This window comes from Rousettus aegyptiacus, unplaced genomic scaffold, assembly GCF_014176215.1.
Source record: "Rousettus aegyptiacus isolate mRouAeg1 unplaced genomic scaffold, mRouAeg1.p scaffold_m13_p_6, whole genome shotgun sequence".
Taxonomy (NCBI): domain Eukaryota; kingdom Metazoa; phylum Chordata; class Mammalia; order Chiroptera; family Pteropodidae; genus Rousettus; species Rousettus aegyptiacus.
The window spans coordinates 55,752,346-55,780,201 of NW_023416309.1; the positions used below are offsets into that span (position 1 = coordinate 55,752,346).

At 51.8% G+C, this 27,856-nt stretch overlaps 1 protein-coding gene across 9 annotated transcripts in view; it reads right to left on the minus strand.

The window, feature by feature from the left end:
* CHST15 (carbohydrate sulfotransferase 15) overlaps positions 1–27,856 on the minus strand; it is an 88,707-nt gene that overhangs the window by 28,181 nt on the left and 32,670 nt on the right. For all 9 annotated transcript variants that reach the window (XM_016155182.2, XM_016155190.2, XM_016155165.2 and 6 more), the window contains one exon: positions 13–1,066. In XM_016155182.2, the coding sequence (XP_016010668.2) occupies positions 13–558 (546 nt within the window). In that variant the 5' untranslated portion in view covers positions 559–1,066. The remainder of the gene's footprint in view (positions 1–12; positions 1,067–27,856) is intronic.

A 27,856-nucleotide genomic window follows, 5' to 3' on the forward strand; every position in this document is an offset into this window, starting at 1 on the left:
AAGGCTACTCACGTGCAATTCCTGCTTCTTGAGATCTTCTATGTCTGGGAGCTGTCTGGTCGTGAACTCAATCCTGGCAGCGATGCTGTTGATAATTAATTTAATGCTTGGGTAGTCCTTGATGAATGAAATATTATTTACAGAGGGCTGGTGATGATGTTCTTTCATGTCGCTTGGGGTTTCGCTGTCCGTCAAGCTGGGATTGCTGGGGAAGGCTCCGTAATGGAAAGGCGATGAGATCAGAAGCTCTTGGTGGGCCCCAGAAAGGATGTAGGAGGCCATCACCAAGGTCATGATTATCAATCCAAAAACGAGGCTGCATCGCTTTCCTTTCTTGAAACGCAACAACCCGCCCCAGCTCTCGCCCCCCTCAGCCCTCACTTGGAGAACAGCAAGCAAGTTCATCTGCTTACCGTCCACACGAAACACTATTTTGTTCTCTCCTTTGCACGTGGGACACTCCTGGCGACAGTGTGGGGGGCCTCCCTGGCAGCCGATCTGCTGTTTGTGTGTGTCGTCGGTTGACAGCTGTATGCAGCAGTTAACGCAGTGCCTCATGGTAGTACCCGTGGACGGCCGGCCCGCCGAGCCATGGGCAAGGAGTCAGGTGCGTGCAGGTTGTGCTGCGACACTTTAATGACGTCTTGCGAGTACATAAGATGGTCAGAAGGCATGAGCAGCAGCAACAACTATAAAAATGAGCAGGTGCCAAAGCATGCAAGAACGAGGAAGGGCGTCCTTTGGTTCGACTCTGAAAGACAACTCGAGGAAGCGACCCCCGATCTTCATGTTCCGTCAGCAACGCCGCAACCGCTGGAAAAGCCACAGGTTCAGGAGCAGTCCCGCCGGTCCTTCAGGTTTTTCCCATGGCACAAAACAAAGCGGAAGAATTCTCACCGGAGAACGTGGAAACACCCAAGAGACTGGCAGATATCATGGTCTCGGTGAGGGACGGACTGGCACACCGTCCGGGGAGATGCCCATGGAAATTTCTTCTTCTACATCCCGCGTTCCTTTGCAATGTTTCCTCTTCAGGAGGAGCAGAATCTTTAAAATGTCAGACTACCTAAACAACAAAGAAAAGAGGTTTTATTACATGATGTAATAATAGCTGTAACCCAAGGGCCATCTTCCAAAGAGAGGATTTTGAAGTTTCAGCCAAGCCTGCTTGGTTGTAAGCAAGTCGTAGGATTGAGGGAGAGGTTTCCGAGCCTTGGTGCTTGGCTTTGGGGTTTGATCTCTGCCACCAAATGTGGCCCCAACACCAGCAGCACTGGTACCACATCAAACATCTCGTATTTTCCACAACTCACATGCCCTCTAAAGCCTCTACCTGACAGAGCAAAATTACTGGGTCCCACACTCTCAGGACTTTGCAATCATTCGCGGATTCGTGCATGGCCGCTGACTACGAATTGAGGGATGATTTGAAATCAGCTCTCTTAAGTCAATGAAAAATTCAAGAAGGAGGAGAGGTAGGTTGGGAACAGGCAGAGGAAGTAATGTTGTTTTCTCTCTCAATAACACCAACAGCCTCTTACCTAGAGCTCACCTTTATTATCAGTTTAGGAAGGAAAAGTTAATGAAAACTTAGAAACACTGAAATGATTCTCTCCTCCAGCAGAGCGTATCATGTAAAATATCATTTGAGTCTGAGTTATTAAGCAATTAAATCCAATATGCAATATTCCCCTGAGTAACATAACACTTCAGACCTGAAATCATTTTTTCACTTTCATCATCTTGGGGAAAACAAGATTCTTAAAAATCCATTAATAAAGTCCTGTGGTTATAAAATGTATTGTTGCCTGGATGACACGCCTTTGGAGCTGTAGGAATTGCAAAAAAGGAGATCTGCTTAGTTTCCAGCAGTGACAGACCACTGCTAACGAGCTACATGACCTTGAGCAAACCATATAAACTCTCTAAGCTCCGGTTTCCTCCTCAGTAAAATTAGGATAAGAGAATCTCCCATATAAGTTTATAAAAGTACTAGATTACTGCATGTAAAAGAGTTTGCATGATGTCTACACATATTTCGCATCCCCTAAAAGGTGGATAACAACAATATTAGAATCATTTGCAATTATTATTACTACCATGATTTTTAATGGTCAGTGAATGCCAAGAACATCTGAAATGGAATAAAAGATGGGAGATCTTATCACACGGATTTCCCTTAGCACCCTTACCCAAGGGTGGGAGACCCCTCAAACAATCCTTACTGCCCCAGAGAAGGTGGTATTAACTAACCCTGCATTAAAAGCCTTCTTGTATTGGCTGAAGGGCTGAACAATCAAAACTCACTAACAGAAATGTTTCCTTCCCTTGGACCAAAAGGCCCATGTTTTATCAAAATGTGTTGACCAAGAAAAAGTTAAGCAGCGTTTCCTTAAATATCTTCTACACAATGTCTTATATATTGTCGATAAGTGTCCCGTGCTTAACTTCCTGGGAGAAAAAGGGAGATGGACAAAATTACCCAGATTTCTTTACAACAGGACTTTTCAGGACCTTTAATATGCTAATTAGTCCTGTGAATCCACAGGAGAGAAAGACAATATGTAAAATTTCCAAAATATGATTGGCCACCGAATTCTCACTGAGGTCTCAAGGAACAGGCTTGAGAAATGCTTGTCGGTGAAGGCCGAGGCGTGGGCCAGGGCAGTTCTGAGAAGAACGGAGAGGCGGGTACTGGGGGGCAGCACACTGCTCTGGCACCAGGCGACATCTCAGGCCCCACTGCCCTTTCGTCCCTGAGCGCAGTTTGACGGACATGTCAGAACCTCTAGGCTCAAACCGATGTTTTGAACTTGTCAGCCACTCCTGACCCATCTCTTGGTGTAAATGATTCTTCCAAACCAAAGAAACAACAGGCGGGCTCCTGGAGTTGGCAACCCCATTACTAGGCCGAGGAAACATCGTTTTACACTTGAATGACAAGGCTCCAACCAGGATCCTGGTGGGGGGCCAGTTCCCACCCTCTGTCTCTCTGGCTGTGGAAGCCCCAATTAGATTTAAAAAAAAAAAAAAAAGGTCTTTGATCCTCCAAGACAAGAATGTACAAAATCTGGACCCAACAGAATGGGCAAAACATTCCTAATTAAGAACAAAGGTTTCTCATTTCAAGTAAAGTAAATAAATAGCCCTGGGTTGACGGAGAAGCTGACAGTGTCCATGGCAAGGCTCTGGGACAGGTCAGCCAGAGTGTCTGTCCCCACGCATGGCAGGCTGTGCCCACCCACTCCACGGCCCGCTGCTCAAACATAAAACGGGGAGCAGAGGACTGGGGAGACAATTCCAGTTGCCTTAGGAGCCTTAAAAGTCACTCAGACACAGTGTCATATCATCTCTTATAATTCATTCATTCATTCTTCCTGTCATTCACCGGATGCCTGCCGAAGACACAAGTCCAGGTGTGGGGGCCTGGAGCCAGAACAAGATGTCGGGGGGTGATATAACAAAAAATTAATATTTGGTCTTTGTCCCTAGTTCCTGGCACAAAGCTTCTAGAAGCCTTGGGATTTCCTGAGCGATAGATTGTTATTCATAAGAAGCCCCTTTCAACCACACTTTAGTTTAATCTAATGAGGTGACTCTTGGCGGGCCCCCAGATAGCTTCAGGATGCAGCTGGTCACCAGAAGATCGAGCCTTGATGAGAAGCTTGGAACTTTCAACCTCCAGGGAGAGAAGAGAGGCTGCACTTGAGTTAATCACCAATGATTTCATCAGCCACGCCTACGTAACAGAACCTCCATAGCGATCTCCAGCTGACAGGATCCGGAGAGCTTGCTAGTGGGTGAACATGGGGGGGCTGGCGGGGGTGGATCCCCAGAGACAGCGTGGAAGCTCTGGGCCCCTCCCTGCTCACCTGGCCCCATGCATCTCTTCTATCGGGCTGTTCTGAGCCGTGTCCTTTAGAACGAACTGGTAAAAGTAAGTAAGGCACTTTCCCGAATCCCGCATGTCTTTATAGCAAGTTACTGAACTTGAGAAGGGTGTGGTGGAAACCTTGACATTTGTAGTCAAGTCGGACAGCAGTGAGCAGCCTGGGGACCCAATACTTGCACATCTGAAGCAGAGGCCGTCCTCGGGGACCGACCCCCTAAACCTGAGGGTCTGTGCTGACTCTGGGTAGTTAGTGTCAGAACCGAATTGAGTTATAGGACACCCAGCCGGTGTCGGAGAGGTGGAGAATTTGTTGGTGTGGGAAAATATCCCAGGTGGAGAGACCCTCTTTGAAAAAAATACAAAACTAACGTTTACAAATTTTACCAAAACACATGGCCAGTGTCTAGTAAAATACACCTCGATGATGTTGATTAAAAGTAACAGTCGCATGACCAGGTGAGCACGTGATTGGGCACCCACCCTGGTAAGTGCGGACCCGGGAGCACCAAGGCTTCCAGACCAACGTTCGTCCAGCTGGACAGGAGTGGTGTGGGGGGGACCACGACGGGCCTGTCCCCATCTGGAGCTCAGGTCCCACCAGGACGCTGGGGTTCCAGGGCAACAGACAATAAAAACGTCACACACAAATAAGATCATGATCTTAAATGCCAATGAAGGCAACGAAGAAAACAGAAAAGTATACGAGAAAACCATTAGAACGGAGGCTCTCCACGCGGCGCAAGGGCTGGATAGCTCTTTGCCCTCAGGGCTGTTCTGTGTGCTGTGGGGCGTTGGGCAGCAGCCCCCAACCTTCACCCCGCAGTAAGAACAGCCGCCTGAGAGGAACAGGAGGTACAGCAGACGGAATGGCCAGGGAAGACCTAGCTTTGGGAGGGACACCTGAATGACAAGAAAGCCAGCCGTGTGGGGATCTGGAGAGGTCACGGCCCAGCGAAGAAGAGAACCTGGAGATTAAAGCCTTTGCAGGACGGGCAGGGGCTGGGGACCAGATCGGGAGGCGGGGGTGGGGGGGAGGTGGGGACCAGACTCCACAGGGCCTGGAAGGCTAGAGTCAGCGCTAGCATGTGTCCAAGTGCATAAAGGATCCTTACAATACATATAACTATTAACCAGCATAACTCAGTGAAGAAAAATCGAATCGACATCCCTGTATTGAAAAGAAAACAGACCGCCCGAACCGGCCTTTCCCACACGGCGCAAATTTCCCCAAGAAACCTAACACTATGGTTGTTCTTCCTTAAAAAATGAGCGGCACATGCCCCTTACACTTCACCCGTCTGGAACGCCCGCACCTTGGTGCCAGCGGACTCAGTCAGACAGGACCCTTGGCCTCCCACTCAGGTATCAGACCTAAGTCCCAGGTATGCATTTCAGTGGGATCGCTTCTCAGCCTGGGCTCAACACTGCGCCCTGTGAATGCAGCCTGCAGCTGTGGGAACCGGGAGCACCGCGAGAAATCAGATAACTGGTCCCAAAATAGAAAACGTTCAATTACCCAGCCCTGACTAGGACGCCCCCTATTAACCTATGCACCCCAAGCATCATTAGCAAGCCATTTATAACAAAATCGTAATTGAGAGACCCCGAAATAGCACTTTAAATTAAGTAATTGAATGCCCCCTCAATGTAAGATCGGCAAAGGGCATCCAATTTCACCCTAGGAAAAACTTATTAAATTATTGTAGCTATAAGCTGATACAGCAGAAGAAAGATGTATGAAATTTCAAAAGAAATCTGGATAGATTTAAACAAACGGCTTCATTTAGGTAGAACATTTACATCTGCCCTCTGGGAAGAGAGAGGAAAATATAGCTAATAACATTATTTTACTTTAATGTTTTAAAGAAAAAAATTCGATGGATTTTAATTAACCTTTTCTAAAACACAAAGCCCTCTTCTGATTAGTGTGTCTAACTGCCCACAGTTCTCTTTGGGCTATGTATATGGAAATCCATTTTTCCAAGGAATATCAATCAACAAGCGGAGGAAGGAACATTTTTCACATTTAGCTCAAAGATATCATAAGATTGTTGCTCAGACTAAGAAAGTGAACAAGACTGGAGAGTTCTGTACAAACAACAGATTATCGGATTCAGTCTTATACCTTGGAGTTTCATGCTCTGGATCACAATTCAGTCGATAAACAGAATAAACATTCACGGCCTATGGCATAGTGGAAGGAATACAGTTAGCAGTCACGCAGGCCAGGATGCTAAAGTCATGTCCACCTAGTGACCTCAGTCAAGTGATCTGGGCCTCTGTTCTCAAAAGAAGTCCCTGACGGTGACAGATCACCTACAGCACTGGAGCTTGGGTGCTGGAGCCCAACTTGACCTTGAGCAAGTTGCTAACCCTCTCTCCTCCCGTTCCCCTGGATGTAAATGGGGACTAACCGTAGGACCTATGTCAGAGCACTGCAGTGAGCACTGAGTGAACCAATCCGTGTAAAGGGCTTAGGAGAGTGTCTGGCCCATAGCAATAGTGAGCTAACTAGATGCTCGCTATTGTTACATACAGACAGTATTGGCTGTATTTGATAAGGAGCAGTTTATTAGCATTTACAGTAGGTTGTATTATTGGTTTCAATTTATGATCCCTCCCTGTACACACACCCTTAGCCGCGTGAATGGCTTTGCAGTTCATTCAGTTAATGGAGTGAAACCCATCTCTCCACTCCTCCCTTTGAGTTTGGAGACTTGCTTTGGACAATAGGATGAGGCAGAAGTGATAACACGCCAGTCCCTGGCCCAGGCCTTACGACATGTCATGTGCGCTGCTTGCCGTCCATACCTCTGCCATCGCCTTGGGAAGAACAGGTGGCTGACAGGCACGTGGAGCCGAGCCACCTGGCCGAGCCCAGCCTGGAGCAGGTGATCCCTACATTTGAGAAATGACAATGGTTGCTGTTTAAAGTCACCGGGCTTCAGGGGGTTTTGTTATGTGATGGAAGCTGGTGGATACAGTATCTCTACGAGTTACAAACAATAGATGTTACTAAGTCAAACCGGTATAACTGTCTATTTAAGAGTTCTAAAAACATATTTATACGAGCAAAGTGAATCATGAGCAATTCAGGCCGAAGCGATTCACCCAAAGACCCGGAAGACCAACAACAGAACCAGTGCTCTGGCCCTGAAGAAGCCCTCGGCTGACACCAGAAGCAGACATGCCAAAATAAAGTCTGAACACAGATGACAGCTCTTCCCAAATCAAGACGTAACTGCCCAGATGTTACATGTCTGGTTACTTTCTGGCAAAATGTGTGTCTGTGACAACCACAGATGCTATGTTTTTGTTATTTGGACAAAGGACCCCATTCGCCACACTTCCTGACGAAAAGGCAGGCCCCCTCCCTGCCTCTGTTTAGACCCCTTATAAATGTCTTCCGAACTCCTTCTCCTTGAGCAAGCCCTTCCTGCAGCCTGCGCCCTATGGCATCCTCGCCAGCTTCCACAGTTCCTGATGACCAAGACACCACACTCAAGCCTTGTCTCATAAAAGTATATTAGAAACATAGAAAATATATCCTAAACTATTATCTTATTCCATAAAAAATTAGGCTTTTTCGCTGAGATCAAATGTCCACCATATACAGCTTCTTTTGCATCTGGCCTAGAGGGAACCAGCTTTATGCTCGCAGGTAGCCAACATAACCATTCTGTGACTTTATCTCCTCATCTGTAAACAGAAATAAAACGGTCTTTGTCAGCCAGCATGGATACGAGGAGGAAATGAGATAATATATACAAAACGCTTAACACGGCATCTGCAGAGAGCGAGCCTCAGCAAATGACAGGTGTTCCATGCATTATTATAGGAGAGGCCCTCGGGCCCTCACTCCTGGCCTACTTGCTTCAGTGTGTGTATAATTCCAGAGACAGGTGTCCAATTTTCCTGTCTGCAACTAATCTGAAGTAATGAATGAGAAGACGCAGGTGGTAGCTAAGGGGAGGTTCATAGGCACACGAAGTAAGAGTCAAGGTTTACAGTAGAAACTAGAGTGTAAAAAGCAAAGTCGACTGGGATCATTTGGGTGCCTCAGGAACCAGGGTGGGGAGCCCTGAAGAGCCTGGGATAGCCTGGGTGCGACTCGGGAAAAGCTCGGCCCCTTCAGAATGATCGTCCACCCAGAACGTGTTTCAGCTAACCAGGGAGGGTCAATTCTCCGGAGTCAGTGTCCACCCCCAAGGCCTAGCGATCTGGGCTGAGCCACTTCTTTACAGCAGGAGGAGAGAGACAACGGAAAAAAAGCTCATGGAGACTTCTACTGCAGAGCCCTTCACACTGGGAAACATCTGGAACACCTCGAAAGTGACGGTGGGCACACAGGGCCCAGGTCGACACCTGCGCAGGCCCCAGTGAATCAAACTGGCAGGTACTTGCGCGTCCGGCCCTGCATGTTGCAGACAAGGAAAGTGAGGCCCAGCGCGGTCCTGGGCTCCCCAAAGATACACCGCTGATTATAAACACCCACGTCCTGATCCCGGTGTCCTCCCTCATCCATGGGGGAGCCCATCCTAACCACCACCCCGCCACCCGGCCTGGCCCCAGACAGTCTGGCCGTTCATCCAGCCCCTTCCCATCCCTGCAGGAATCTCTGCTTAAGAACGGTCTGCAGTCTCTCCCCGAGACACAGGGCAGGGAGCCCCAGCAAGCAGGCGGGAGGCGGACAAGGCGAGAGGTCACAGGCACCTCCTCCGATTGCCTAGTCGGGCTGGGGCACCGAGCCTTAACCCGTCTCAGTTCGGACCTTCCGTATCTCCGGAGTGTCTCCTCCAGCTGCGAAGTATGATGGGCAACAGGGACAGCACCAGGACAGGGACAGGGTCGGCAGAGGCTCGCCTGGTGCCCAGTGTGGGCAGGCAGAAGGCATCGGAGGGCTGGAGAGGCAGGGGGCAAGGACAGAAGTGGGTCTGCTCCACGCGTCAGCTAACGGAACGCCGAAGCTGAGCCGGCACGGGGGGCGGGCTGGGCCCGCCGTGCAGGACGCGGGGGCCGACGCAGCCCCAACCCTCTCCTGCTCTTGCAGAGCAGAGGGACAAGCCTGGCTCCGGATGACAGAGGTCGCGGCTTCCGTTGCAACCATCTGCACTTTGACCCGTCAGAGCCACCAAGGTGGCGCCTTCCCAGCAAGGCAGCAGGCCATGACGTGTGGCCCCAGCGTCAAGATCCCAACCCGGCCCCAAAGCCGCGGGGAAGCCCGGGCAAGTCACGCCGTCTCCGGGCCTGTGTCTTTGTCTGTAAAACACAAGCTGGGACTGCCTCTCTCAGCCCTGACACTCAGGGCGTAACGTCTCCCTAATAAAAACCCGTCATCGTCATCCATGACGTCACCCAGAGCTGCTCAGACGCCAGGTTTTTCCACGAGTGTTGAAAAGCTGGTGCGGTACTTGCTTTATGCTGGGCAGGAAAAAAAAAAAAAAAAGCTAGACGATTAAGCCAAAAAACACACAGTGTTCTCTCCTTTCTGGAAGCCCACATCCTAAAGGTTTTCAAGCACCCACTGTGTGCAGGGCACTGTGCTTGCCGAAGTCACAAATATGAAAAATGCATTTCAGGCCTTCTGGAACATACCATCGGGCTCCAGAACGAGGTCTCCAGAGGCTCCAGAAAAAAAGCCCACACTCAGGATTCCATATCCTATTTCCAGGACAGCCCCCAGGCCCACGTGCCCCGGAGAATCGGCAGACCCGGGAAGAACCAGGTTCCCGGAGCTGAAGACGCGTCGTCGTAACAGCAGCGCCCACTAACCGCACGCAGGACCTCCAGCACCTGAGGGGTGGGGGGGGAAGGGGGTGGTGAGGGACCTTTGTAAGAGTCCCTGTGACAGGTCACTTTCCAACAGGGCGATCTGCTCCAGCCACCCTGCACAACCACCCGGCGTGTGGAAGAAACACGGCCCGATGCCGTGTCTCCCTGAAATGCACAAACGACCAAGTTCTCAGCGGAGGCGCAGGGTGGACAAGAGAGGACAAAGATGTTCACGCCGCAGTCGTCACCTGATGACGTCAAGGTGCACAGAAGACTCCACAGTGCTTTGTGACACAGTCAACAATTTTCTTTTTCTGAGACCAACTGGAGGAGAAACTATTTCTGCACACTCGTTTTATTATTTCCAGTAGTGATTTAAGTAAGTGCTAGATTTCGGGGCTAGATTTTCCACTCAAGCGCGTCTAGCTAGTGACGACGGTTTTCCATTAGGAATAGTACCTACTCGGGGCGAGCTACACAGTTCACGGTGAAATACGCCCGCCGAAATGGCTCTTGGCCAGGAGGCGGTGACAGTCACATAATGTAAAGCATTTTGAGGGAGCAGGGCTCGGTCTGCTTTAAGACATTGGCAATTAAAAATTAAGTATCAACTCTTCGTGCAGACGAGGATGCACACTTCACAGACACGGCCCCAGTTTAAGGTTTTAAGTGGCCCCAGAGACAGTGATGGCAATCACTTGGCACCTGCCACTTGCAGACCACATGAGAGGTCTCTTCTTGATGGCAGCTCTGTGAGGTCAGCACTGAGATCCTCAAGGTACACGTGGGAAACTTGAGGCACAGCAGAGTTAAAACCTGCACAGAGCCCCTCTTTGCCGGTGGGGAGGGGGCTGAAATCCACCCCTAGATCCAACTGGCCGTAAAGCCCGTGACCTTTTCCTTGTGCCATCGTGTAAGATGGTAGCTCTGGGGAAAAACTGCTCAGAATGCGAGACTCGAAACAGCAGCCAAGCCAGCCTCCGCCCAGGGCCACGGGCCACCCACCTCCCAGCGAGGAGGCATGGCTGGAGTCCGGGGATTCTTCAAGGGTCAGTGATGCTCAGCCCTGAATTCAAACCAGGGCAAGTGCCAGATTTGCCCCTCAAGCTTGCATACTGCTGTGCCTGGCATGGGGTGGGCATTCGCCAAATAGTTTCTAAGTTAATGATTAAAGAAGCGAACTGCCCGCAGATACCCAGAACGGGACTCTTGCCACTTAGCGACAACCACAATGAAAGCGACATGAGCTAACATTGGTTGAGGGCCTCCTCGTGTCCAGACACAAGGCTGGGGTCTATACGGAGTGCCCTGTTGATATGTCATGATAATCTAAGGGGCAAGCACAATTAGTATTCCCACTTTACAGATGGAGGAAGAGTGACCCAGAGAATATAATGTCATACACCTGCTTCCCCATGAGACGTGAGAGCCCGGGAGAGAGCTCGGGCCTGGGGAGGTCTGGGCAGAGTACCCACCACCCCCCTTAACCAACCACATAACTTCAGGCAAACCCCCTCGCCACGTAGAACCTCATTCTCTTCTCCAAGTGGACTCATCATCACAAGGTCCAGTGATCTCAGGAACCCAGACATGTGACGAAGCCTGTTCTTACTCTTTCTGCGTGCTTTCCAGGGCTCGAACATCTGCAATAACAAACCTTAACTGCCAGGAAAAAGGGACAGATTTTCAGACTAAGGGTCGTTTATCCTCTTATGCGGCCAGCCCACAAAGATGAGTAGATTCTAGTTGCCTTCCAACAACTTTTTCCTTAACACTATCAGGAAAATGAATGAAAAGAAGTGGCTCTGAGTATAATGCACAGAGACTACGTATTAGAGCCAAAAGGAGCAGGGTGGCTCTGTCCCACCCTAGGTCCCCGGATCCCTTCCAGCCACTGGGACAAGACTTCAGGAAGAGCACGAAGGTTGGAGAATGGCAGAAGGAGCCCAAGCCAAATGCCCTTCAGGACGCGCAGGGAAGAGAGGCCCTGCACAGACACGTAGCTCACATGTTCAAACCCAACCGTGAATAATGATTCTGCAGATGTACAAGGACACCCTACAATGAATAAATTAGAGGCAGCACAATTGAATGGGGAGCAGCTGTGTACTCCCCACCAGATGGCCTTGCTGATCTGAATAGTCTAAACATTGTTTTATTTCCAAAGATAAGCAAAGTAAGAATCTGGTTAACCCTTGAACAAGAATCTCCTGAAAACATTTCTTTGGAATTTATTTCTTTTTGATGGACAGAGTGAACAATCTCATTGAATTTCAATGGCTTCCGGAGGGTTTTAGAACAAGGTGGAGTGGGATTTCTCCAGGGTGTCACCTGCAGTCAGTGAACGGTCACTGTCTGCCCACAGACAGGCCTGGCCCTTACAAACTATAGCAAGAGGCAAGGACTACTCCTCCAGCACCACCCCGAGCCTAGGTGTGTGACTCCCACAGTATGTGGAGGCGTGCAACCCACCGAGGTAGAAAGAGGCGTGCCAGCCCCCAGGAGTGTGCGGAGGTGTGCCAGGAGCTACAGGGTGCTACAAGACAATTTGAAGCTTCTGTGCTGTTTAAAATATTTAAACATCTGGAACACGGTTATACTCAGATACATCGCTAAGTGTACAAAATCTGCCGCGTTCCAGCTTCCCTTTCTGGTTGCCGGCTGCTTCTGGTCAGTGTGGGAATTTATTATCTCCTGCCCTCAGGGTACCCTGCAGGCGAGTTTAAGCAGCAGCCAGGTAGGGCAGAGAGGAGAGAACCAACAGGAAGCGAACACCTGTATGGTAGCAGGTGCTATGCTACCCTGACTTTGAGGCAATGCTCAAGGTTGCTATAATTGTTCTGTTTTACAGGTAAGAAAACCGAGGCTCTGAGCAGTGAAACGGCCCATCCTGAATCACACAGTGGGTAAGTGGCGGAGCTGGATTTAAACACAGGCCGAAGCCCAACCTACCCCTCAGGGCAGGGAGGGCAGGACCCACACCACACCGCACATGGCACATTTTCCAGTCCTTAATGGTGGGAGGTGGGGTACGGGGAGCAAGATTTGTTCTCCACCCCGACATTTCCTTCTTGCTTCCATTTTCACTTACACAGAACCAGTTAGTACTTTCGTAACCACTGAGACAATAAAGATGAAATAATAAGAAATGTTGACTTAACAGGTGTGGCAAATAGAAAACAGAAAATGGGCGGGTCCCTCGTCTGTTGGAAATTCACACCCTCTTGCCTCCCTCCCCAGATGAGGAGGGGAGAGGCATGGGGGCGGGGGCGATGCGGCCACGGGCTACGCAGAACGAGAATGACTGCGCTGGACGCCTCTGTGCAGCGCGCCGCTCGGAAGCGACACACGGAAGCGACCCCGAAAGCTCACATCGCCCCTTCGCTTCTCCAGTTCTCTTTTAATTAATAACATCTTCCCGCCATACCATCATGCTCAATTGCCACTAAAAAAAAAAAAAAAAGTCCCATTCCCATTCAACTAAGAGTGACATGCCTGGGAGTGAGCCCTGCCCTCCCTGCCGCTGCCATGGAAACCCCGGGCCGACCACAGAATCCTCTAGAATGGGCGCACGCATGTCCCAAAGAGCACCAAGGGACAGAGAGCAAGGGGACAGGGACTCTGGAGAACGATAACTCGCGACGGTCTGCCGATGCCAAGCGAGCCTCTGACAGCGATGACCCAGGATGGCCTTTCGCGCGGCTGTGCGTGCGTGGGAACGGGCGGGTCACCCTCGTGGAGAGGACAAAGGTGAAAACCCGAACCCCAGAAGTGCGGAAACACGAACACGTCTGGTTGCGGGGTGCCCTTGGGCAAGCGGTCCCTTTCTGCGCCTCCGTCTGCACATGCGTAAAGCGGGGACGCTGGCACCGCCTACGGCGCAGAGAGCTGGGGCGATTAGAGGGGATCGTCCGTGCGGCATGTGTGTGTGGCGCCCGCCACCTCCGAGAGCGCGGCAAACGGCCACCAAACCCCCACCGCCGTCCTCGTGTCTGTCCTTCCCCCCCACCCCACCCCGCCCCCGTCTCTGCCCGCGGGATCCCAGCTCGGCAGCGGGGACTCCGGCGACCGGCCGGGGCCTGGTGCGGGGCAGGGAGACGGGGAGTCGCAGAGGCTCTTCACTGGCGAAGTCCGAACGGGACTGACTGGAACAGGCCGGGAGAGGCGCCCTTCCCCACGGCGACGGGGCCAGGCACGCTCGGAGCCAAGAGCCGCTCTGTGGATGGCAGGAGAGACCCAGAGAAGAACTGATTTTTAAAAACGGTAGTTTCGAACCCTCCTTTAGACTCGTGGGGAAAAAAGACCCAGTTTCTGGTAACCTCACTCGAATCTGAACTCCAGATTCCCAACCTCTACAAAATAAACAGGTCACGCAAGTGTTTATTTATAGATGCTTCACCAACGTGCTGACCTTGGACAGGGCCGGTCTACGGAAAAAGGGATTCTTGCCCTTCCTCCAGCAAGTAGAGACACTCCTGAAAGCGTTCCGTGGCATACGACTGCTTTTATTTTTTTTCAAAATATCTCTTCGAGTTTTAATATTTGAAGCTGAAGAGATGGACACTCAATAAATATTGTAACAAAGGAACATTCTCCAAGAACGCCGCCTCCATGTCCTGGAGCCGCTGCTGAAACTAGCCATCCCCGCCCAGCTCGCTGAGCAGAGGCTGCTGCTGGCCCAGAACAAAAAGTCCCGTTTTGCAACTAGGTAGCATGGAGTGGGGACAGGAGACCAGCCGAGCTGCAAGTAAACAAGTAAAATTCCTCTTGGAATTAACCACAAAAAAAGTGGGATATTTTTCAAAAAGATCTTGAAAGCGTTCAGGCCTCATTATGAAGGTCAGGACTACTTTGCAGAGAGCAGATTTCTTCCTGGACTAAAAAAGTCTCAAAAGTTTTTGTTTTTGTTTTTGTTTTTGTTTTTGTTTTTTTTTAAATGACTCTTTAAAAAGTCTTGTTAGCTGACTTCTGTCAAGAACTGCTCTGGTCTTTTAAATAAATAAATAAACAAATCTTTGGCCAAAGCACTCAGTCGTTCAGAGCTAAAGTTATCTCGGAGTAAGAATTTCTCCCAACAAAACGCAAACACTTTCCTGATGCCTTCCCCATCCTTCCAAAGGCCAGTGGAGGCTGTGGCGCCTCCAAATGAGCACCGAACTTGGAGTCCATGGGATGCGTGGTGAGCAGAGTGGGAACACACCTGACATGGTGGCACTTGCAGCCCAGGGGACGCCACAGGACCCGGAAACAACCACACCAGCCGAGTGGCTGGCCAGCCACAGGGATGTCACGGGGCATTCGCCATCCCTGGGAGACGAAACTGGGCCCGGCGGCCCGCTCCGCCCCTCTCTGGCCGTCCTTCCCCCACTGCCTCAGCGTCTGTCTGTGTCTCCATCTGCCCGTCCCTAACACCACTGGCCCGCCTGACCCATGAACTCCTGCTTGCCCTTCAGAGGTTGGCCAAGGGGTCCCCAGCAAACCCCCAGCCTAAGTCAGGCCCCCTCCTCCGTCGAACCCCTTCCGGTTTTCGCCTTTGCGTGTGCCTGTTGGACAGACCTCTGCAAGAGTGTCTCTCTTGTTCCCTTTCACAAATATTTTCTGAAGGAAGAAAATTAGAAAGGAAGACAGGAGGCAGGCGACGCACATGAAAACACTGCACAGTCATGAACAGAGAGTTTGCAATGAGTCGGGTTTTTGTAGGGGAGGGGGTCATTGAAAATAGTTTAGATTCCGCCTCTCTAAGATTAGTACCGATGTCACTGAAACCCCATTTCCTGGTCCCTCTCGAGCCTGCGGCTGGCACTGGCTGCCACCGTGTGACAGTCTGGTGGGCTGGCCTGGGTCCACTGGCCTCGGGTCCCTGACACCCCCAGAGAGCCGCCCCCCACCCCAGTCCCGCCGGAGCAGAAGCGCAGGGCCTCTGACCGCATCACCTGCTGACAACCTCCGGAGCACCTGCCTGCTCTTCTAAATTAGCTCCCCTGGCTAAGAAAACACCCGAACAATACGTCTTAGTTAATTATATGATTCTTCTCTGTGGCCAGAAGTTTTGGTCTTTGTTTTGTTCTGTTTTTACCCATTTTCAGTTCTTATAACCCTTTTCAAGCAAATTTCTGAAGGACTCAGTCGAGGCAACACAGCTTTTCGGGACCGAATTCACGACAAAAGAAAAGAGAAAAAAAAATCCTTCCTTCTTTTGGATCCTGCTCATTCCTTTCCTGTAAAGGAAATCTGGAAATGTTTCAAAAACATCAAGTATTCAGAGTCAACTAAAAACCCAAATTACCTTTCTCCATTCTTCCTCTTTCTTTCCCTTTTTCTTTTTCTTCTCTCTCCCTCCTTTTTTTTCCCTCTCAGCTACTTCTCTCGTCCACACTTCAGAAGAGATAAAATACCAATAACCTTTGTAATAAATGAGTTCCTCCATTTAACTCATGTGAGGGTTTCACTGGTTTTTATGGGTAGGGGAAACTAGATTTGGGGGTTAAACATGACCTGTGGCATTACACAGCGCGGGGGCTGGAAGGGTTTGAGTGTTGACCAGCTCCGTTCGGGAGAAGGGACGGGAGAAACGGGGAGGAAGAAGCAGATGACTCCAGGGCCCCTGCAGCCGGCACCCAGGGCTCCTGCAGCCGGCACCCAGGGCCCCTGCAGCCGGCACCCAGGGCTCCTCCCCCACCTCTGCCAGGACCCGCCCTGTCGCGCTTCTGCATCATTTCCGAGTCTCACCTCCTTCCTCTCATGAAACTGGCTGAAAGAAGCAGGTTTACGTTGTTGCAAGGCAAGCTGACCTTTTTTCTCAACGTTCATACATCAAGGTTATTTTCACCTTCCGATGACAAAACAGTGTACGACGTTGGCTGGCTGGTCTTGGGTTGACTCAGTTTTTCTGAGGTTTTCACACCCTTTTTTGCTGCCATAAAACCTTGGTGAATGATTACGAACAAATCCCAGAGGCACCTCTCCCGAGAAATAGCCAACAGCATTCACTTTATAATTAAAAAAAAAGAGATAGAGACATTTTCACTTGGAGAGGAGCGGGCAGCGCTACCTGGCCCGCTCATGCCTCTCTCTCAGAGGGGCGGGTCAGTTCCTCCTCTGGGCCACCCCTTCCCGTTCCCCTCTCGCTGCCCCCACAGCCTCCTGAGACCATGCGGGGCCCGTGGGGAGAGCAGGACTGCTGTGAGCACATGCCACGGGTTCAGCCTCCTCCTTCTGATCCGCTAGAACCTGACCCACCCCAAAGAGGCTTTGCAGCCGGGGCAGGGGAGCCGTCCGCACATCCCAGAGTAAGTGGCCGGGCTCCTAGAGCATCGCTGGGCACGCGGGCGCCTATCTGGAGTGACGCGACGGCATCCCAGACACTGCGCTGTGCACTGAGGCCGGGAGATGGGACGATGGACCAGGACCCTTGCAAGCAAAACGCCTCAGGCCTCTTTGTAACTCTCTTTGAGTTCAAAGGAGAAATTAGCAACGTTTTTCAAAAGTAGCACGAAACTCTTAGTTATGCTCTTCTGTGGCTATGTTCTGGCCAGTAATTTACAATCACATCATTCAGGGAAATTGCTGGCTTCTTCCTGACTTGCTCAGACCAACCTGTTCAGTCACCAGCACTGGGGCTCGAGGAGGGGCATTAAAGAGGGCCAACTTCTGCCCTGCTCACGGAAGACCTACAGTCCAGTCGCCATGGAGCCACCAGAACAGAACCTCACAGCCAAAGCCAGGCGCCTGTTTTTCTCCAGGCGAGGAGGTCAGCCAGTCTGCCCCAAACCGCAGCTGACTTTCAGGTCCAACAAACAGGGCACTTGGAGGATGGTATGCATTGGGCAATTAAGCTTACAACGGAAGGCTAAGCCTTCAAGGTCTTTGGGAAAACAAAGTTAGAAATATAAATGGTCTCATTTCCCCAAGTAGAGTTGAGTTTTCAAATTTCATTAAAAGTTGTATCTAAACACGTAAAATAAAAATGATGTATCGAGGCAATTACCCAGATACTTGATGTCAGAACTCACGGAATCTTCGCCTCAATTAGTGAAATAACTGAAGCAAAAAAAATGAGCATATGGCTAATTCAGGGACTGGCTGCCTCCAGGTCTCACTTTGTCTGGTGTCAGAGGCAGAGCCCGTGGGTGGGAGACACCAGGTTCCGCTGGAGAGTGGTCCCCTGGGCCGACCCCTAGGGAACAGGGGCAAGGTGGTGGCTACGAGCACATGGGTCATCGAAACGGCCACCTCTGTCCGCCTCCGAACAATGGGGATGATGGAAATACTGTTCAGTCTAACGGAAGTGCAGGAGGACGGAACTAACCCACGGGCGACCCTGCGCAGGGGGCCGGCAGCTGTCCTGGCGATGTTTGTCTCCATCCCTGCTATTAGTCCGATCTTCACCTGCTCCCTGGGTTCGGCCTTCGCCCACCTATCAGCGACGTCTCTGGTCTGGCCTGTGTCACTCAGTTCCCTGTTTCGTTCGGGCCTCTTCTAGAAGCCTGTCCCCGCAAAAGGCCTCAGAAACGAATTACTTCCCTGCTCACGACCACCACCAATCCTTCATGTTCTGATCCAGAAAAAGAAGATCAAAAACACATACACTTTAATGTCTTCTAAGTCTGTTTAACGAGAATCACTATGATCTCATAAAACAATTCTGCCCTCGCGTCACCTGCTCTGAGAGCTCCACGTTTAAACACATGCACGCCAAAAAAAAAAAAAAAAAAAATTAGAAAGACAGAGGAAACAGTTATTTTTAAAAGAAGAACTTGTCTTGTCTTGTGAATAACTGCAAAGCATCCTGTTTTAATAAGAAACAAAACTTCAAACGATCAGAACAGGATCATTCTCATTTCAGAGTGTTAGGAACTTGGGGCTCCAAGCTGGGCCCAAAGCATCCGAATAGCTACGAGCCTGCATCCCCCTCTGCACTAAGCTGTAGGCGGATGTGAGTGGGACCCGACCGGTCAAGGCGGGGACGCTGCCTCCCAGAGGAGGGGAGATGTCGTGTCCCCCCGCGCAGACGCCAGCATTGTGACCCAGAGGCCCCTCCGTGGAGGCAGAGTCTGAGCGTGACCCGGCGAAGGTGTGAACTCCCACGGGCCCCGTCACACTCTCAAATCCAGGGAGAACCGGGTTCAACTGAATTCGACGAGGTTAACTGCAGTGCAAATCAAGGCCACACACAGAACATGATAAACGCGGCCAGGAAACGCCGGAGCCTTGTGACGTGTTCGCAGCTTGCTCTTTTCGGCCCTGTGCGTGGAGTGGAACGGATGGAGGCGGGTGGAGGTGGCATGAACTGTCTGCCGCTGCAGGAGTCAGCGGCTGGTCCCGAGAGGGCGGGGAGCAGGTCCGCACCCCGATTTCTCCCTGCTTTGCCGTGTCCTGCGCCCCTGGGGCTGACCAACGAGGCTTTGGGCATCAGGTCACATTAAATGTGAGATATAAGAAGTGTGAAGAAGTCGCCCCAAGATGGGAGTTCCCCAAATCCAAGTTCCCCTGTGCCCCCCAACAGCTGCTGACTTTGGCCACGGGGCCCCAGTGTTTCCTGGGATGACAGGAAATTGCAGATGTCGCCCAGGGCAAAGCCAGGAGCGAATAAGTATGGTGAGACAGCGCTTGGCAGAGAGCAGCTCCGTGCACAAGGGAAGACTTCTCTTCTCAATGCGTAGTAGAAAGCGTTTTTAGAAGGAGAAAAAAAAAAAACGAACCCTGTACTGGAGTTTTAGACTAAAGCACAGTGTGGACCCAGAGTCTGATTGCCCCAAGTCCAAGGCCCGCCCACCAGGCATAATTCAGGGAGGTCAATCCGCCACCCAAGGGCCATCCCTGACCCTCAGATCAAGACGGCACGCTCCAAATGACGCCCACGAAACCCCTGCTGTGTGCCAGGCCCAAGTGTAGCAAGAACCCAGCAGTGACCTAAGCAAGGCCCTTGCCTGGCGGAGCTCATAGGCCAGTAGGGGAGGCATCCAGAACCCCACGAAGAAGATACTAATATGTCAGATGGGCCAAGAGCTGTGGGTGAAAATGAGCTGCTTAAACAGGAGCATCTGTCGACACACTCATGAGCTCACCTGAGCGTCATCACCTGCCACACCTCCACGAGACTCTGCAGGGACTTCCACTGCCCCTCCAGGAACGGGGCGAGGGCAAGGCCGGAGGCAGAAATGAAACCCGATTCACTTGCTGAGCCCACATTTCTGCAGCTCGGGGTTTGGCAGGGGGAGCTCTCTATCCCTTTGAAGTACAGATTTCAATTAAATCAAACTAAATTTAACATTCAAGGCAGAGCTCTCACCCCGACCTGTAGCTGGCCCCGTCCCACTCACGTGGGCCTGCCGTGCAGTCCAGAGTGAGACACGTTCATGCACATTCTAGTATTTTCTCCCTAGCGTGGAGCATCAGAGCAGATGCTCATTCTAAAGCACCATCTGGAGAGAGTGGGGGAAGGGCAGAGCCCTAGGACAGCTCATGAGGACTCCTCGTTGGACAGGTGCTATCAAGGCCACGCACGGGGCCAGGTGTGAAATCCTGCACCCAGGAGAGCAAAGCAGTGGGGGACACCAGGGGCTTCGGTCATGCCCTCCAATTCGCCGGCACTCTGGCTCCAATTCCAGCCAGGAGCGGAGAATCTCAGAGCGGTGAATCTCAGAGCGGTGGCGCCCACAGAAAGAATGCGGCCACACGCCCAAGTTCAAGTGTTCCAGATGAAGTTTGTCTTCCTCTGCTTTATTCAACCTGATACATCCGCAATACTATCATTTCACCATGCAGTCAATGTAACAGTTACTAGTGAAATAGTTTGCACGATGTTTTTTTTCACATTGAGTCTTCAAAACCCAGTGTGCATTGTACACCCACAGCTCATCTCAATCGGATGCTGATTTTCATCAGAAGTACCTGATCTGGATTTAGATTTTATAAAATGTACGGCTCAAAAAGGAGAGTTACTTGCCCAAGGTAATCCCAACAAAAAGTTTTCCAACAACTGAGCTGCATATCTGTTTTTAAGGGAAATCTATTAAAATTAAATGCGATTTAAGGTTTCAGTTCCCTGGTCGTCACTAGTCACTTTTTAAGTGTTCACTGGCCACTGGTGGGTACCGTCCTGGGCGGCAAAGACACAAAGCCTCTCCATCGTCACAGGAAGTCCTCCCTCACAGGGCTTCCGGGACCTTGAGCTCCAAGGACAAAGACTGTTTCTTACTCCCTCCATTGCCCTCCCTACAAAAGGCACCGGGAAGTCATGGTTTCCCAAAACCGATGGACGACTCTGCGGGGCGCTAGACAGAAGCACAGCTCCCAGGCTCTGCCCCAGATTCTCTGCCTCAAGTACGGACAGATGCAGGTAGGCAATCACCCCAGGGGACTTTTAAGCCTCAAGTTCATGGCCTCTGATTTTCCATCCTTCCAAGTTTCCTTATCCAGCCAATGGCTGTGAATTAGGAACGGACAGGGACAGGAGCATACACCCCGGATCTCAGCCAGGGCTGGCCCCAGTGGGGCTCGGTGCTCGGAGACAGCGTGAGTCCCCTCCCCGTCAGCTTCCTGTCTGTGACAGGGTGACCAGCATGCCTGCGTTCCAAGTTGGTATCAACACTCAGGCAATCAGGAAACGCCAGCCCCCTTGGACCCCCGGCCGCACCGTCTGCTCCTAGTCAGGAGCCCCAACAGAAATGCGTCCACATGCTTATCAGAGACATGTGCTAGAAGGCTCAGCGTGCACGTCCTAAAGACGAAAACCGGGAACTGCACGGTGGCCACCCACAGCTGGATGGATAACCACAACCGAGCTGCAGAAAGGAACAAACTACGGCGGCAAGCAAGCGACACCTGGGAAGAACCTCGTCGACGGGGTGCCGCGCACGAGAAGCCACACGCGGAAGAGAACACGCTGCTTGGCTTTGCTTAGATAAAGTACAAAAAAAAAAAAAAAAAACAAAACAGGAGAAACCAGCCAACACCGAGGAGGTCCGAATGGTGGTCTCCCCTGACTGGGGGTTGGGTGGTAATGAGCAGAAGGGAACCGGGGAGGTTCTGGGGTGCTGTTCGTATACTTGACCTAGGTGCCGGTTGCACAGGTGAGTTGTTTATGCAAATCCATCAAGCTGTACAGGTACGGTAGGTGCTCTCTAATGCATGTATATTATACTCCAAGAAAATAAAAGAGTTCATAGAAAAAAAAAATACAAGAAAAGGTGGCGTTAAGTTTCTGCCCTATCAAAAACCAAGCGAGAAGCGAAGGGCGCAGAGGTCATCCGGCACGAGCGTGGACGTGCCGAGGCGGTCCGGCCCGTTCACCTTGAGCACGAAGGCGAGCGAATGTTCTCCCACCAGACCCGCTCCCGTCTGCTGTCAGAGGCGCCAGAGCCCGCTCTGTTCGCGCATCTCAGGCTGGGTAACAGAGCTTGCAACCTCTTAGGGCTGATTTTACGACCCAGCTCACAGTCAGACAGCTAATGACCTCCAGTCTCCAGGTCTGATGGGTTTCCAGGGTCTTAAATGTCTCCTCTAGGGACAGACCTGGGAGGAGGCTGCAAGGCCCAGCCCTCCCGGGCCACACCCCGGGCCCTGCTCAGCTCGGCAGCCACGGACAGGCCAGGCACACCCTGGGCGGGGTGAGCTCTCACACGGGGCTTTGAAAGGGTGTTCTCTCGTGTATCCTTTCAGTCTCTCTCCACAGAAGACTTCCCGGGCAGAGCTCACCATAACAGCCGGCCCAAGCCTCCTGCTGTGCCCCCAGCGAGGTAGCTTGCTCTCTGATCCCAGGGACGTCCCACTTCGCGTCCAGAGGGCCAGTGTCCCCAGGGAGAGGAGGACATTGAAAACTGTAACCTCAGAACGGGTTACTTCTTTAGAATTTCTCAAATCTCTCAATAGAGAAAATAAGTCAATCCTAGGAACCCTAAATGTCCCCTGAGGAAGCCCAGCTCCCTTCGAAGTGGGGGGCCTGGAGATGCTAAAAAGTGTGGGCCACCCCGACCACAGGGGTGTACTGCTGGGTGTCGGGAGGATCAATCTAGATTCTCGGAATGAGGATCCCACACATTCTGAACCCGAAAGAGCGAGAACCACGGGCCCCCCTCGCTGGGATCCATGTGGCTCCCACCCTCAGGCTCGCCGCGATGGACGTGTGCAGACTCCGCCCCTCCGGGAGGCCTTCCAGGACGCCCGCCCCAGGCCCAGGGCTTCCTTGGTGCTCCGCTCTCTGCCAAGCCTCCTTCCCTGCAGCTCTCCAGCAGCACCTACCTGCACCCTGGGCCGGACTGGCTCAATGGACCCGTGAGCACATGCACACATCCTCCCCCGCCACCCCCAGCCCCGCCTCCCCTTTGTCACACTCATCACGAGAGAGATCGAATGATCCTAAGTGTTGACACCGAGCGCACCCACTGGAAGCCAAGCTCCCTGCAGGCAGGGCCGGGGCGTGTCTTAGCCACCACCCACTCCCCGGCGACGGGTGTTCATTTCCTCGTCTGTGCCCCTCCGTGGGTTAGGGCTCCCTGAGCGGGGACGCCGAGGCGTCTGAAACACCTGGCTGCCCATCAATGTTGTTTCTCTCCCTCCCAGACATCTCCCATGGCACAGAAAGGCTGGACTACAGCCCCGGGGCAAGTCCTAGACTCGAACCTAAGCCCAGCCACTGCCAACCAGTCAACCCTGGGCAAGTCGCCAAACCTCCCTGAGCTGGATCTGCCCGTCTGTAAACAGGTTCCACGCCGCCTGCCTCTCGGGGCTGGAAGGACGACTCGCACGCGGTAGCATTACCTTCTTCTGTCTTTATCGTTTCCATCCATTTGAGGCCATTTCCCAGCGATGCCAACTCACGGACCCAAATAAGAATCTGCCACCTGATTCACTTCATCACCGACAGATTCTACTCAGCATGGCTGTGTTGGGCTGGGGACGAGGAGAGGACAAGGCAAAGTCCCTGTCCCTTACAGAGCCCGACGTCCGCGGAGGGGAGAGAGACTGTTCAGGCATCTTCATCTTTTCATGCTTCTCTTTTTTGTTTGTGCATTGAGATTTTTTTTCCCCCAATAGCTACTACATGCCAGATGTATTATTTACATTATCTCAGACTCCCACACCAGGCAATAAAAATATTGTGGGTTTTATTCATATTATTTTTCTTTTCGAAATAAAAATGACTGAAAGTCTTAACAGAGAACGTGAGTCAACTAGCTTTTGCTCGCACATAACAGCGCTATACTTGCTATTTACCAAGCACTGGCTGGGGGTTCCCTTGAGTGGGAGGACCTGATTTCGGACACCCAGGTGCATCGCAGACTCCCCCTCCCGTCACAGGGCTCAGCCCTCCAAGCGGCCACACTGGGTTTCTTGCTCTACTGTGCTAGTTTTGACGATCTTAATCATTTTTAAGAAGGGGCTCACATTGTTACATTACACTAGGCCCTGCAAATTCCATACCCCGTTCCGGAGACACCGGAAGTTATATGGTCAGAATTAAAAGAAGCATGAAAGCACATCCAGGGAGCGTCTCTTGGTCCCGGGATCTGCAAGACAGTGAACACACACTCGGAAGACGGCACAGCCTCAGGTTTATGCTCGTCGCTGGTTTGAGCGGGGACCTTTCCAGGAGCGTTTCAGAATCTACACCAGGAGTGAGGTCAGCAAAAGCAGCTTCCAGGAGCCCACTTATCCTGACGCTGATCTACAACGGTACGTTCTCTAACGCAGCTCTGCCTGGCGATTTAAAAAACACAAGGCCCTTTAATTGATCACATCCATGTGATTACACATTCCTGTCAGAGTCTGGCCCCCAACCCTAAACTTCTGTGAAGCTCACAACCCAAAGCTTACACTCTTCCAGCCTCTTCACATGGGGAAACCTTTACCTTAGTTGAGAGCTCGGCTCCTTCTACAACCTGAAAAGAAAATTAAGCCCCGTCCCGCATGCCCCGCTCTCAGTTTTTATAACCCATCCCCAGGACCGAGCGCTTTCAACGCCATTTACAAACAAGCTTGATTTTAACCTTCTTTTGTGAAGACTGCAGAATCAATTAAGTACTTGCTGATACTGCCCTCACGTCGCATTCTGATGGCATCTCACAATTAACGCTGCCCATGAGGCTGAGCGAGCAGCGTCGCACACGATCTCTCGCTGCTACAAGCATCGTCCCCACCCAGAGTTGACCGTGGGGGGCTCAGGCACAGCACGCCGGGCGGGGAGCTTGCATCTTTAAGAAACCAGCTTGTAGACGGTTTGCACCCACAATGAAAATACGCCAGAGCATAATTCAGTTGGAATCGAGGATTCCATTAAACCCAATTAGGCGGCAGAAATCTTCCCGACGTACAAGGGACGGGGTAGAAATTTCACTTGGGTCCTGGAGTGTTCCCGCCCCTTCCGGTACAACTATTTTCATGGGTAAAACCAACCACACCTACGAATGGCAGATCTCAGCCACGCCTCTTGCGTGGAGAGGAGGAAGAGGCTCAGAGAAGTCAAGCGAGCACGCCACCCCCCCAACTGACCAGAAGCGCACGGGCCTGACCCAAGGAGGGAGGTCCTCCGAGGTCCTAGGAGGACTGCCTGGGGCCCAGCCACCGACTCTGCCGCTCACGCGCTCCCAGAACGTGGGCGCGGTGACCCTCTCCAGCCTCAGTGTTCGCATCCGCAAAACGGGCATGTCGACTGCGTCCAGCTCAAAGGTGGCTGAGAGCGAATGAAGTAATGTACATAATGCTCGAATGTGGGTTGCTACTGCCAGAGCCCAGGTTTCCCGATTCCCTGTCCCATGTTCTGTTCCACCCAACTCTTCCCTATGCTGGGTTCCTCGTCTCCGAGGATCTCTCGGATGAGGGCAGAAGGGATGACGCACCCACAAAGCATCACGTGAGCGCGCGGACGTCATGAAATGCACGCATCACGGGTCTTCCCGGATTTGTTGACCCCCCACGGAAACTAATTTTAATTGATGGCCAACGGGAAGGGATCCAAAAACAATCTAAAAGATAAATGACGACTCCGAGGTTTATGAAATTCTAACATGCGCCCGAAGGGCTGTGGGTCCCTAGGTTTAATACCATTAGACAGCAGCAGAGCCCGGGCTGGAGCTTGGTTAATGGGACCGTGTCCGCTTCCTGATCTGGATGATATTTCATGGCCGTGGAAGGAAGCTGGCTGAGAGGACGCAGAAACCCTCAAGTAGTTCTGCAGCTTCTCGTGAGTCGAAAATTATTTGAAAGTAGAAAGCTAAAATAAAATTACGAGGCCGCATCTAGGAGTGCCAAAAGATGAAGGGGACTCTTGGCGAGTGTCCCACATATCGATACGGTCAGGTTCCAGGCGGTGCGGCCCCACGCGGATTCGGGAAGAGATGCCAGATGAACATCTGGAATGATTCTAAATCAAGCTACTCGGGGGGAAAAAAATGTTTCTCTTTTATTTCTCCATTTACTATAACACGGGGAAACTTATTTTTTTTGTCCATAGTTTAAAAAATAATCATAAGCAACATGAAATGGAGATGTATATTGCTGCAGCAACTGGTAAACATTTATGGGGAAAATTTTGCAGTGTTATGCCCTTAAGGATGCCCAGAGAGGACCAGAGAGAGCTTTAAAGTCTAAGAAAATAATTGACAGAAACAGTCTGTCGAGGTCTATGCATCAGGTCAACCAGTTGGTCCTGGTTCCCGAGAAGGAAAAGGTCATCACTAATGTGTCCATAACAGGGACTGACTGTATGTTTCACGCTCCAGGTTTGGACAAGGTCCAGAGTATACTGAAGGATCGAGGAGGCAGAGGACACAGCAGGCCAGGGCTCCAGATAGACGGTCCCCATGGAGACTACCAGATCAGCATGACGGCAGGACCAGGGATGAAGAGGCAACCCAGGGGTCCACTCTAGGAGGAAGGGAGATGGGTCCAGGAACTGAGGTTCTCGCAGACAACGGGGAGAGAAACTCCTGGGGGGAGCCATGGGGAGGAAGGAAGAACTTGCACCCGCAAGGGCCCACGAGGAGGTCAAGTCCGGGGGAGGGCGATGCACAAGGAAGGCGCCGCACGCATCGGCTTCCGCTATGCCCTGGTCCTTCTTCGAAGGTTCTCCTCCCCCGACTGGGCCACCCGGGACCGTCGTCGGATGCGAAGGACCAGCCGCGTGCTCACCTTAGGGATTTCGCTACGTCAGTCTCGCGTTTATGGTTGTGGTTTCGCTTGCCCACCTGAGACTTCCCTTCTCGGGTTTACGTAAAAATAACTTCCACTCACGAGCCAAGACTTAACAGAGATGACGAGGAGGATGGGATTTCTCTCTGTTTCTCACTAACCCTGCTTTCTGAAAGCGCGGCGCTGTGGGCCGACCAGCATTGGACAAGCGTTCTCCACCCAGAGACGAGACAGGGAGAAGGTAACCGAGCTGTAAACGATCACTAAAGGATGTAGAACAGGGAAGAATGGACGTCAACCCAAGGGGGCTATAAACCAGTCCTCTGAGCATCTCTCCCCATCATCGCTGACCCCAGCCCGGCAGCCGGCCCCTCTCGGGGTCCTGGCAGCGGCTGTCCCCTCTGCCCGAGGTGCTCTTCCCAAGCATCTGGCAGTGGTGCCTTCTTGTCCTTCGAGGATCGGCTTGGATGTCGCCTCCTCGGAAAGGCCAGTCAGTTGGTCCCCGCCCCACAGCACTTAATGCTCTCTGTTCTCTGATAGTCGTGAACTTGAGAACACACACCCCGTGAGCACCGGGACCCTGTCTGCCTAGTTGCTGCTGGATTCCCAGCTCCAAGGACAGTGTCGGCACAGAGCGGGTCCCAGTCCCTGGAAAGTGACTCCGAAGGGAAGTGTAAAGCTTGGGGGAAACTTGGGGAAACCGAAGGGTCAGACGCCCAGATGTTCTTTGTCCGTGACGCTGAAGGATGGGGGGCCCATCACCCCCTCTGCGGGTCTCTGTTTCCGTGGCTCTAAAAGGGGGCGAGTGGGACAGAAAAATGAACCAGGTGACCTGTGGGGCCCTTGCTGTCCCTGCACTATGGGTCAAGGGTGTCAATAACCCAACCCACACCTGCCCACTCCTGCGTTTCTTCCTTTCGTCCAGCCACCCAGCCAGCCAGCCAGCCAGCCACCCAGCCAATCATCCTTTCCCATGACCCGGAGGACTGACTAGAACGCATGTATTTCTTTCAAAAAGCTCCACAGGGGTCTCGCTGCAGCACCCGGATTTAGAGCTAAGGA